The 13,002-nt window shown below is 43.4% G+C and overlaps 1 protein-coding gene across 1 annotated transcript in view; it reads right to left on the bottom strand.

Annotated features, from left to right (window-relative positions):
• The window catches only part of LOC145391231 (acyl-CoA-binding domain-containing protein 5-like), a 92,133-nt gene that overhangs the window by 17,663 nt on the left and 61,468 nt on the right, over positions 1-13,002 (bottom strand). Inside the window, exon 4 of the mRNA XM_080265907.1 lies at positions 10,772-11,077. Within this exon, the coding sequence (XP_080122033.1) occupies positions 10,772-11,077 (306 nt within the window). The remainder of the gene's footprint in view (positions 1-10,771; positions 11,078-13,002) is intronic.

Consider the following 13,002-nt stretch of genomic DNA (forward strand, 5'->3'; position numbering starts at 1 on the left):
ATCCCTGAGTGGCATTACGTGAGCAATAAACCCCAACTACCCCTTGGATATAAACCTTCACCGGCTCAATCCGATTGGAGCACCGTTATTACCCACTAAACCACCAGGCGCCAAAATTTGGTTATATGATTACCACCCAGCGTAGTAAATGGTTTCCTGGTGTACAGGAAACCATTTGGCTTGTCACTCAGTGTAGAGTCACCCATAGGCAGAAGGAAGAGGAAAGAATGAAGGAAAGAAAGACAGAAGAGGGAGTGTAAAGTCACCCACAGGCAGAAGGACAAGGAAAGAATGAAGGAAAGAAAGACAGAAGAGGATGGATTGAAAGAAGGATGGAGGACAGGAAAGTGCAGACACCCGAGAGCAGCACTACATCAAGTGCGTGGATGGTGAATGCCTCCACCTACCTCTAATAATAATAATAATAATAACAACAATCATCTTCATCATCTGGACCTCCTTTCCCACCCTAGGGCAGGGTGAGGAGTGGCAATGTTCAAACAGCCCAAATTTGCCCAATCCAATGGACAATGCTTCCATTCACTCATCATTCAAGCCCCTGGAATCCTGGCTCTGTCGATACGCCAAAAACATTCACCATGATCTGTAGCTTCACATAAGTGTATCCGATTGAGTCAATCGGACGCTGCAACATTAAAAAAGGGTGCCAAATCCCTGATCATGCACTTCTCCTCACAACATTCATCCAGCCAGCTCGATCTCTTGTCAGTTCCCTAGCCTCACCGACTTCCAAACCTCTCTTCCTCATAAACTCTCTCCACCTTCTCCTTGGCCTACCTCACCTCCTCCCTCCTTCAAATTCACTCAGATATACCTTTTTCACCACTCTGTTGTTATCCATTCTCTCCACATGACCATACCATCTCAGTACACTCTCTTCCATTCTGGTGTCCGACTTCCTCACTCCACATCTTTCACGAATCACATTATTTCGCATCCTATCCACCCTCTGTACTCCTCATACATTCCTCAGCAGTCCCACCTCCACTGCTCTTACTCCTGACTTTTTACCTTCATCCCACACCATAGTCTCACATCCATATGTTAAAGTTGGCACTAACGCTCCTTCATGTAAGTCTCGTGCAGCTGCAACACTCGGGCCTCTGTTTCTTATCAAGGCCTTCATTGCACCAGCTACTTTTCTTCCTTGTGTCACTCTACTTTCCACTTCTTTTGCACATTTTCCTCTCTTTTCTATCACTGTACCCAAGTATTTGAACTCTCACCAATTCGTCTCTCTCCATTCACTGTAACACTGCACTGGGAGTCACCTTCTCTCTCAATAACCATCACTTTACTCTTTTCTACATTTACTCTCAAGGAACGATGCTCACAGACATTAGCACAACTCTGCACCAGTCTACCAAATACTTCTGTGGTATTTGCAAGTAGTAGTGCATCATCAACATACAACAAATCTGAGATTCTCTATCCATCACCATTCCCTACCAACGCCATCCCTCTCTCCGTTACTCGTGTTTTTATGTCTCATCATCCCATCCATATATATATTGAACCGTGGGGACATCACACAAGCTTGTTGCACGCCCACACTGATCATGAACCATTCACCCAGATGCCCATTTACCCTTACACATGCTTCACTACCATTATAAAAACTCGACGGCACCTAGCAGCTCACCATCTACACCATACAAGTGCAAAACCTTCCACAACCCTCCCTGTCTACTCTGCCCTATGCTTTTTCCAGATCTACGAATGCCATAAACACCTTATCGTCCTTCTCACAGGCCTTCTCCACTTTCTGTCTTACCGCAAATATTTGATCCACACATCCTCTGCCACTCCTAAAACCACCCTGTTTATCACTCACTAGGACTTTTGATATCTCTCTTACTTTCTCTATAACAATTCTTCCATATACTTTCCCTACCACACTCAATAAACTTATGCCACGATAATTCTTGCACTCACTTCGCTCACCTCTATTTTTGTACAGGGGTACAATCACAGCCTTTTTTCACTCTGCTGGCACAGTTGCACTCATCCATTTTTACATATCTCCAACAAGCACTTCATTCCACTCTCTCCACTAGCCTTAATCATCTCTACATACACCTCCATCAAATCCAGCTGCTTTCCCATTTCTCATCCGCTTCACAGCATTCTTCACCTGAGTGAGTGTCACATCTCCTGGACCTGCATTCCTTCTCTGCTCACCCCCAAAACCAATCATGTTTACAGCTGCTCTGCTCTCTCTATTCCCATTCATCAGGCTTTCAAAATATTCTTTCCATCTAGTCCTTACTTCATCTCCATGGGTTAATAATCTACCACTTTAATCCTTCACACTTTCACATTTCTTAACGCTGTCACTTCTACATTTCGCACCTCTTTCCTGAACAGCTTCCTATTTTCAGAGTAATTTGCATTCATTTTTCTTCCTAGATCATCATTTACCTCCTTCCTTTTCCTCTTCACTGGTCTCTTTACGTATTTCTTGCTCTAAAAACATTCAGTTCTCATTTCAATTGAACCCCTGTCCTGTAACCACTTCAGCCACGTCTTTTCCTCTACTGCTTTCTTAACCTCTTCATCCCACCATGTTGTACCTTTCTTCTTTGTTGTTGTTCTTGCCACAACACACACTGCTTTACCATTCTTAACTGGGTAATCCCTACATGCATTCCACAGGCAGTCCAGATCCATTTCATTCCAATTTGCTGATTCTAAATTCCTCTCCTACTCTGGTCCTGTATCCATCTGCCATTTCTTTGATCTTCAGCTTCTCCACTTTCAGTCTTTCTTCCTGACTGTTCCTCTTTCTTCTGGTCCACATCATTCCTCTCAGCTTGATCTTGCATACCACAATCATATGATCTGACAGACCTCCACATCACCCTCTCATGGCCCTCGTACCAGCAATCATTCCTAGCATCGACCTCTCTATGAGCATGTAATCAATCAGGCTCCTTTCAACATGATCCCTGTTCCCTCTATACCATGTACATTTATGTGCATCTTATGTTTGAAATAAGAGTTATTATCGTACAACCTCCTTTCCTGACGCATATCCTTCAGTCACTTCCCATTACCATTTTCTCCTTGTACTCCATTACAACCTATTAGGTCATCTTCAGGACCAGTGCCTACTCTTCAATTCATATCGCCCATTACGATCACTTTATAGCTCCTGGGCATTTCCCCCACTGCTATATTTAGCTCATCCCAAAACCTGTCTTTCTCCCTCTCACTCCTGTCCTCACACAATAATAATAATAATAATAATAATAATGTCCTGTAATAAAGGTAGGCGGGGACACACACCATCCACTCACTCGATGTAGTGCTGCTCTTGGGTGCCTGCCCTTTCCTCTCTTCCTTCATTCCTTCCTCTTCTATCTTTCCTCTTTCCTTCTGTCTATGGGTGGCTCAACACTGAGTGACATGCCATATGGTTTCCTGTACACCAGGTACCCATTTGCCATGCTGGGTGATAACCATTTAACCAAATTATGGCACCTGGTGGTTTTGTGGGTAATTAAGGCACTCCAATTGGATTAAGCCAGAGCAATTGCTCACATAATGCCAATCATGGATGAGTGAGGCTGATCACTCTCATTTTAAATAACAGGACCAACTTGCCTAACCCTGGACTCCTACACTCCTCATGAGGCAACACTGGATTAGATGATGATGAATGAATGAATGAATAATAACCATCATCATCATCCAAACCTCCTTTCCCACCCTAAGGAAGGGTGAGGAGTAGCAACGTCCAGACAGCCAAAGTTTGCCCAATTCAGTGGGCCAAGCTTCCTCTCACTCATCACTCATGCCCTGGAAATCCTGGCTCCATCAGATTGCCCCCCCCCCCCCCAATCACATTCTGGAGTTTCACACATACCTATCTGATAAATCCAATCTGAAAGCTGTCACGTTAAAAAGAGGTGCTAAATCCCTGGTTATGTGCTTCTCCACACACAATTCATCCATCCAGCTCAGTCTCATCAGTCCCTTAGCCTCACCAACGTCCAAACCTCGCTTCCTCACACACTCATCCACCATATCCCCATATCCCTCCACCTTCTTCTTGGACTACATCGCCTCCTCCCTCCTTCAAATTCGCTCAGATACACCTTTCTCACAACTCTAGTCATCCATTCTCTCCACATGACCAAACCATCGCACTACACTCTTCGACCCTTGTGTCCACAGAGTTCCTCAGTCTGCATCTTTCACGTATCACATTTTTCCTTATCTTATCCACTCTCTGTACTCCACATACAATCCTCAGCAGTCCAATTTCCACTGCTCTTACTCTTGACTTTTCATTTTCATATCACACCATAGTCTCACATCGATGTGTTAAAGTTGGCAATAACACTCCTTCATGTAAGCCTCGTGCAGCAGCAATAATGAACCTCTAATTCGTATCAAGGCCTTCACAGCACCAGCTACTTTCCTTCCTTATATCACTCTATTTTCCACTTCTTTTGCACATTTTCCTCTCTTTCCTATGACTGTATCAAGGTATTTGAACTCTCTCACCGATTCCAGTCACTTTCCATTCACTGTAAAATCTCACTATGAGTCACCTTCTCTCTACAGTGCTCGTCAGAAGTATGGGGCGCCCTGCGTCCCTCCTGAGAAACAAACCTTTCAACATTGAAAAAACATATAAATAATGCATTTTATTTACCTTTAGTGCTTCGTAGGGTAGCCTTTACGTTTCTTCACGGACCTGAGACGTCTTGGAAGTGAAAGGGCGAGGCTCCTGAGGTGCTGGAGGGGTATTTTGTCCCAGGAGTCACGAATGGCGGCTTCCAGCTTAGGCAGAGAGCTCACGTCCTTCCCTTGGAGACTCTTCTTTACGAGGTACCAGAGGTTTTCAATCGGGTTGAGGTCTGGGCTATTTCCTGGCCAGTCTGTCATGAATGATACCTCGCAGTCACGAAGCCAATTGGTGACCGATTTGGCCTTGTGAGCAGGTGCACCATCCTGCTGAAACACTCGTGCACCTGTTAGCTCGAAGGAGTCTGGTAAATGATCACACAGAAGCTCCAGGTAAACATCCTGATTCACTCTGAGGTTCTTGGGAAGTACAACAAGCTTCCCCAAACCCTTCCCTGAAAAACAACCCCATACCATGAGTGAATCAGGATGTTTAACTGTGCTTTCTACATACCGTGGGTCAAGTGGGTCACTACCTTTGCATGCTCCTCTGTTACAGGTAACACTAAACGTTGCCTCATCAGACCACAACACTGACAACCATTGCTCCTCACCCCAATTTAGATATTTATTAGCAAAGGCAAGCCTACGAATTCTCTGGCTGCTAGAGAGAAGAGGCTTTTTCACAGCCCTGTGACTTGTGTAACCAAGCTCATGCACCCTACGAGACACTGTTCTCACTGACACCTCATCAAACACTTCTGGGTTGCTCTCCTTAATTTTCCTTGCACTCACACAAGGATTAAACTCCACTGCACGTTTTAAAACATTAACAGACCTTGGGGAAGTTTTCCTAGGCCTACCAGACCTCGGTTTCTTTGTGGGAACTTCACCACTGTTTTCCTCCCGAAACCGCGCACACCAACGACGCACTGTCGATCGTCCCACACCAACCAATTCACTAATTTCCTTTGTCTGGTGGCCTGCCTCCTTTAGAGCAATGATCTGGGATATGATTTCACTCGATAGTTCACGGATAGGTGCCATAACAAAGTTTTGAAGGCCAAAACACTGCGGGACACTCGGTAAAAAATGGCGCAATTTGAGAGGGACACTCGGCGGAGTTCCTCTCTCTCAGGCAGCCCGTGGGCAACTGAGGCGGGAACCAACCAGCGCGTCAGAAGGCCTCAGGCTACCGTGACGTCATGCTCGGAGCTCAAACTTGTGGCTCAATTCTTACCCCCAAAAATGGGGTGATTCTTTTTGGGCCATAAGTATTGCGCGCCCGGCGGACATCGCTGAATACTTCTGACGAGCACTGTAAGTAACACTTTAGTCTTTTCTATGTTTACTCTTGAGGCACAACGCTCACAGACGTCAACAAATCTCTGCACTACTCTACCAAACTCTCGTCCGGTATCTATAAACAGAACTGCATAATCAGCATGCAAAAAACTTGAAATATTCCACCCATCACAATTCATTACCAATGCCATCCCTCTCTTCATTACTTGTGTTTATACTTCTCTCATCACCCCGTCCACATATACTGTATATTGAACAACCATGGGGACATCACACAACCCTGCTGCACGCCTACAATGATGGTGAATCAATTACTTAGATGCCCATTTACCTTTACACATGCCTCACTCCCATCATAAACACTCCTGACGGCACCTAGCAGCTTACCATCTACACCGTACATGTGCCAAACATTTCACAATCCTTATCTGTCTACTCTGTCCTATGCTTTTTCCAGATACATAAATGTCATAACCACCTTACTGTCCTTCTCACATGCCTTCTCCACTACTTGTCTCATTGCAAATATTTGATCCACACATCCTCTGCCACTCCTAAAGCCACCCTGTTCATCAATCACTATGACTTCTGATATCTCTCTTACTGTCTCTGTAATGATTCTTCCATATACCTTCCTTACAACACTCTATTGACTTCGTTTCATTTAGTTTTTGAAGGCTCCAACATGCTTTCATTCAACGGCCTTGGTCATCTAATGGCAGCTCTAAATGCTGCTTGATCTCAGGCAGCTTCCCTATTCAGTTCCTTAGCCCTGAGGTCACACGCAATGAGCTCGTCCCAGGTCTTTTGCAATCTACCTCTCATAAGCCTACCCCCAACATTAACACTTCTCACTTTCTGCAGCCAATTATCATCCCCCATCCTTTCTACATGTCTAAACCATCTCAATCTACCTCTTCTCATCACAACACCAATACACTCGAGTCCCAACCTACCCCTCAACTCTTGCATCATAAACTTAGTCTCCCCAAGCCTTGCACTCAGGGGCACACTGCACATCCACCTAATCATTCTTGTTTCTGTACGTTTGAGCTTGCGAATATCCTCTTCCTTTACTGCCCAAGTCTCACTATCGTACACCAATGCACTTCTAACACATTCTGCATACAAAGATCCCTTAGCATGAAGGGAGAGTCCTTTCAATGTCAGGAGAAGCAGCAGCTCCCTGAACTTCTTCCAACCACTCCTCACTCTAGCCACAGAGTCTAGCCCCACCTATGGCACATAACACGTCTCCCAAATAACAAAACTTTTCCACACATTCAAGAGACTCACTAGCAAGATCAATCCTTTCACACCTGGCAATCTCCACCTGCTCTCCAGAACACACTACACATATGCAATCAGCATTATCTCAGTCTGCCTCTAATACCACTACATCTCTTATGCGACGATAATTCTTGCACTCACTTTGCTCACCTTTATTTTTGTACAGGGGTATGATCACTGCCTTTTTTTACTCTGCTAGCACAGTTTCACTCATGCATGCCTTCTTACTCTACTGGCACAGTTTCACTCATCCATGCCTTCTTACATTAGCACTTCATGCCATTCTCCCCACTAAACTTAATCATCTCTGCATATACCTCATCAACACTAGCTGCTTTCCCATTTTTCAGCCACTTCACAGCATTTTTCACCTCTGTGAGTGTCACGTTTCCTGGCACTGCATTCCTTTTTTGTACACCCCCAAAACCAATCATGTTAACAGACACTTTGCTCTCTCCATTCTCATTCATCAGACTTTCAAAATATTCTTTCCATCTAGTCCTTACTTCATCGCCATGGATTAATAATCTACAACTTACATCCTTCACAGTCACATTTCTTTCCATGATCACTTCTACATTTCTGCACCTCTTTCCTGAATACCTTCCTATTTTCTGAGTAATTTGCATTCATTTTTCTTCCTATATCATCATTTACCTCCTCATTTTTCCTCTTCACTAGACTCTATGTGCTTCTTGCCCTCAATATATTCAGTTCTTATTTCAATGAACCCCTGTCCTGTAACCACTCTAGCCACTTCTTTTCCTCCACTGCTCTCTTAACCTCTTCATCCCACCATGCCATACCCCTCTTCTTTGTTGTTACTCTTGCCACACCACACACAGCTATAGTATTCCTAACTAAGCAATCCCTATATGTATTCCACAGGCTGTCCAAATCCATTTCATTCCAATTCACTTATTCTAACTCCTCCAGTACTTTGGTCCTGTATTCATCTACCATTTCTTTGATCCTCAGCTTCTCGACTTTCAGTCTCTCTCTCTCTGAATGCTCCTCTCTCTTCTGGTCCACCTCACTCCTCTCAGCTTGATCTTGCATACCACAATATGATCTGGCAAACCTCCACACTGTCCTCTAACTGCCCTAGTATCAGCAACACTACCCAGCATCTATTTCTCTATAAACATGTAATCAATCACGGTCCTTTTAACACGATTGCCATTCCCTCTATACCATCTACGGTTGGTGGCGGTACTGTTAAAGATGAGGGAGAGTGGTCATATGCAGTTTGCCACAAGGGAGTAGGAAGTAATTCCATCTTGAGCAATGTTTGTGATAAATGGGTGCACAAGAGATGTAGTGGTATCAGAGGTAGACTGCAAGGTAATGCGGATTTTATGTGTACGGTGTGTTGGGGTGAGCAGGTGAAGATTGTCAGGCATGAAAGGATTGAACTTGCTGGTCTCTTGAGTGTGTGGAAGAGTTTTGTTATTTGGGAGACATGTTGTGTGCTGGAAGTGGGGCTGGAGCTAGCTCTATGGCTAGGGTGAGAAGTGGTTGGAAGAAGTTCAGGGAGCTCTTGCCTCTCCTGACATTGAGAGGACTCTCCCAACATGCTAAGGGGTCTTTGTATGCAGCAATTGTTAGGAGTGTAATCCTGTATGGTAGTGAGACCTTGGCAGTACGGGAGGATGATATTCGCAGGCTCAGATGTACAGAAATGACAATGATTAGGTGGATGTGCAGTGCGTCCCTGCATGCAAGGTCTGGGGGGACTGGGTTTACGATGGAAGAGTTGAGAGGTAGGATACGACTGCAGTGTATTGGTGTTGTGATGAGGAGAGGTAGATTGAGATGGTTTGGGCATGTGGAGAGGATGGGGGATTATACTTGGGTGCAGAAGGAGAAGTGTTAATATTGGGGGTGGGTTTATGAGGGGTAGACCGAGAAAGACATGGGACGAAGTCATTAAGTGTGACCTCAGGGTTAAGGGACTGAACAGGGGGGCTGCAATGGACCAGACAGCATGGAAACCCGCCATTAGGTGACCGAGGCTGACGCATGCAATAATGTTGGAGCCTTCAAAAAAGAAAACAACAACGAAAATGACCATGTAAATTTATGTGCATCTCTGTGAATAAAAATAATCCATCCATCCATCCATCATCCAATCCTATGGTGGCCCCATAAGAAGCAGTAGAGTCGGCGATTAGGAAAGTTGGTCCTGGCATTTAAGATGAGACTAACCAGCCTCACTCATCCTAAGTGGCATTACGTAAGCAATAAACCCTTATCATTACAGTATTGGGTTTACAGAAAATGTGCAGCCGTATCATTATCGCAACAGGAGTGCTGTGTCCCAGTCACTTTAAGCTTTAGTTAAATACTAGCCCCATCATGCCATGCCCCTAGTCATCGAGGTACACAGCGCTCCTGTTGTGATCATGATACGGCTGCTAATTGGTGCACTGTTAAAAAAGTTCAGTTTCTTTTTGGACAGACTTCATATATGTATCCTCCATAAAGATACCATATGGTTATATAAAAGTGAACATACATTATAAACAAAACTGCACTTTACCTTTTACTGTAAAGTGCTTTTCTTCAGAAGACTATGTAAGGCTGGAAGTACTGGCAGTCTTCACTTAAATAAGATGCATTACATGAGATATATTTCCAAATAATGTACAAACAGAAAAATCAACATCTGATTTCAAAACAACTGTTTAATGGATCATGAACAACTTTACATGAAAAATAAATTGTTCAAGACCCACATTACAGTGAGAGAATTTAACGTTAAATAATGACTAAATGTACATATCTTGGACACACATATAACAAATCAGAAGTCCCTTGTCGTAGAACCTGCAACCTCTGGCTTGTCCGGACATGAACCTAGTATATTAAAGTTACCATTTTCCTGCAATACACCATCCTCCTTCAATGGGATATGGGGGTAGTTGAAGAGTGTTTGACTAAGCAGGCAGTTACCATTCTCCTGGAATCCACCATCTTTCTTTAACCCCTAGGCAGTGGCGGCCATAACCATTTCCTATGTCCAAGTTGCAGGAAAACTGGTTTAAAAACCATGTTTTCATTGAGTGTTTTGACCCACTTATACCTGATCAAACATACTAACATTTTAGTCAGATAAAGATTACACTCCACACTGATGATTCACGACCCACTCATCAACCATAGGCATGCAGTGGGCGCGAAAAATGACCGAAAAGTTCACAATATTTCACACTGCTCTTCCGAAATGTACGAAGCAGTCTACTGATCGACATTTTCGGAATGTACAATACAAAGCAGTTGAGTGGTTTAAGGGATAAGGGGAAAGCTGAAACGTGTTTGACTAAGCAGGCAATTACTATCTTCCTGCAATCCACCATCCTCTTTTAAGGGGATAAGGGGAGAGCAGAAGGGTGTTTGGTTATGCAGGCAGCAGAGACAACCAGACATATTGGTGTTACCAGGAAAGAATGTCCCTCTCTGACAATTAGGTTCCTGTATATAATCTGTGCAAGCTATGTGCAAATAAACCACTACTCACAAGTGACACTGGAAGATCTTGAGTTTGTGTTGGTGAGGGAGGCTGAGGGGACGACTCCTCACTGGCCGACTCAGAAGACCTCGAGTCACAGCCGTTCACCCGATGCACCGCATTGCCGTTTATGATGGGCGGCATCACGTTAATCCCGGTGTTACCCTCGGTGTCTGATGCATCATCATCACCAGGCAGGCCCTTGGTGTTGTTGTTTAGCTTCTTCTTGCCTGGCACCTCAATGAACTCATAAAATGGGCCCAGAGCATCTATGAAGTTTGCCACGTTTTCGGTGTAAGCCATCGTTTCTATGATCTGCAAATAAGATAGTAATTATACTCCCTTTGCTTTACTTCTCAAGGTATGGACAACTCTAATACAGAATTCTTTTTCAGCTACTGGCAAACAAAATACATTCTTTGGACACCAGGTCACACAAGTCTGAGTGTTAACTTGGCATAGATTTTGATATTATGCAGCTTATTTCCTGTACAGGCATACCCCAGTTTAATGATACAATTGGTTAAGTAAAAACCCATCATTAGGCGGGGTATCATATCTCGGGTAGATTTAACATGTAAAGTACAGAGATGCAGTTTTAACCCTTGGGTTCCCCCCCCCCAACCAAGTCCTAACCCCCCCCACCCCAAAAAAAAAAAGTTTAAAGCCAACCTAAATAGCCTAACAGCTGTAAAAGAAGCTAACCTAAGCCTAAAACCAGTGCCTCTCTCGCTTGTGCCCAGTCAAAGTCATTGGACGATGTGATCTACTTGTATTCAAATTTGGCAGAGAAGAAGCAGAAGCACTGTATACAATCCCACCATCAGATGGTCCCTGAATAATTAAATAAACATCTGTTATGCATAATAATAATGTACGAATGACGCAGAATCATCCAAGGTGTGAATGGTTGTGACAGAGAATCAATGATGTTCTAACAGGGAATTCGATGATGCAATCAGGAAAGCCTTTTCAATGGCCCCTCTTTAAGTCGTCTTTGTTCTGTTCTGGTTGCTGAACCCCCACATTTTCTTCTCTCTTATTATCCGACATTTATTTAGAAATTCCTTGGTATTTTCAAAGCATTTTCCCATGAAACACTCAAATGTAAATACATGATTTATCAACTGATGATGCAATTGGGACAGCCTGTTCAAAAGCCCCTTTTCATGTCATTTTATTTACTGTTCTGGTTGCTGAGCTCCTTTATTTTCTTCTCCCTTATTTTTCAACATATATTTAGAAATTCCTTTGTATTATCAAAGCATTTTCCCGTGAACAACCCAAATGTAAACACATGATTTATTGGTCAATGTTGTGGTCGGGATAGGCTTTTCAACGGCCCTATTTACAATGTTTTAGCTACCGGTACTGTTTTGGCTGCTGAGCTCCTTTATTTTCTTCTCTCTTATTTTCTAACATTTATTTAGAAATTCCTTTGCATTTCCAAGCATTTTTCCTTGAACAGCCCAAATGTAAACACATGATTTATTGGTCACAGTTTTCATCTATCTATCTATCTACTGCCAGACACCACAATCCCGTAAAGGGTGGCCATTTGACACTGAGTTAGTTGTTTTACAGGGAGGGGCACCAACCCTCCACCAACCCACTTGTTGACACGTAGGGAGCAGGTATGGTTTGGTTATATGGTTACCACTCAGCGTTGTAAATGGTTTCTTGGCTAACAGGAAACCATTTGGCTTGTCACTCAATGTAAAGCCACCTGTAAAGGAAAGAAAAGGAATAAGAAGTGACAGGAAAGATAGGAGAAATAAGAAGAGAGGAGGGCAGGCACGGAAAAAGAATGATAAAAGCTAAGGAAGTAGGCAGCACTACATCAAGTGAGTGGATGATGGTTGCCACCACCTCAATGCATGAAATATTTACTCTCTAAGGTTTTCAAAATTTTTACTATTTAAAATTATTAATATGTATTCCATGATAGGTTAGATGACGGTTCAATGTCAAACACGAAATATTCTTTGTTGAGTCGCCTAGTTGTCCACACCATTTTGTACCTCATCTAATACATGAGAATCGGTACCTCACATGACAGCATTCACTCCACCTATGACTAAAACACATTGTCAAAAAACAGTTTATAAATCAACCTAAACACAAAATTTAAGTCTAAAATATAATCAAAATCAGTATTTAAAATCACAAAACTGGGGGTAGGCCTAGGATGGGCGGGGTAGGGTGGTATTTCTACCCCCATCACTATTCGGGTGTTGCAT

The sequence above is a fragment of the Coenobita brevimanus genome, chromosome 17 (genome assembly GCF_032717465.1).
Source record: "Coenobita brevimanus isolate Jiangsu-jjx chromosome 17, ASM3271746v2, whole genome shotgun sequence".
NCBI classification, from domain to species: Eukaryota; Metazoa; Arthropoda; class Malacostraca; order Decapoda; family Coenobitidae; genus Coenobita; species Coenobita brevimanus.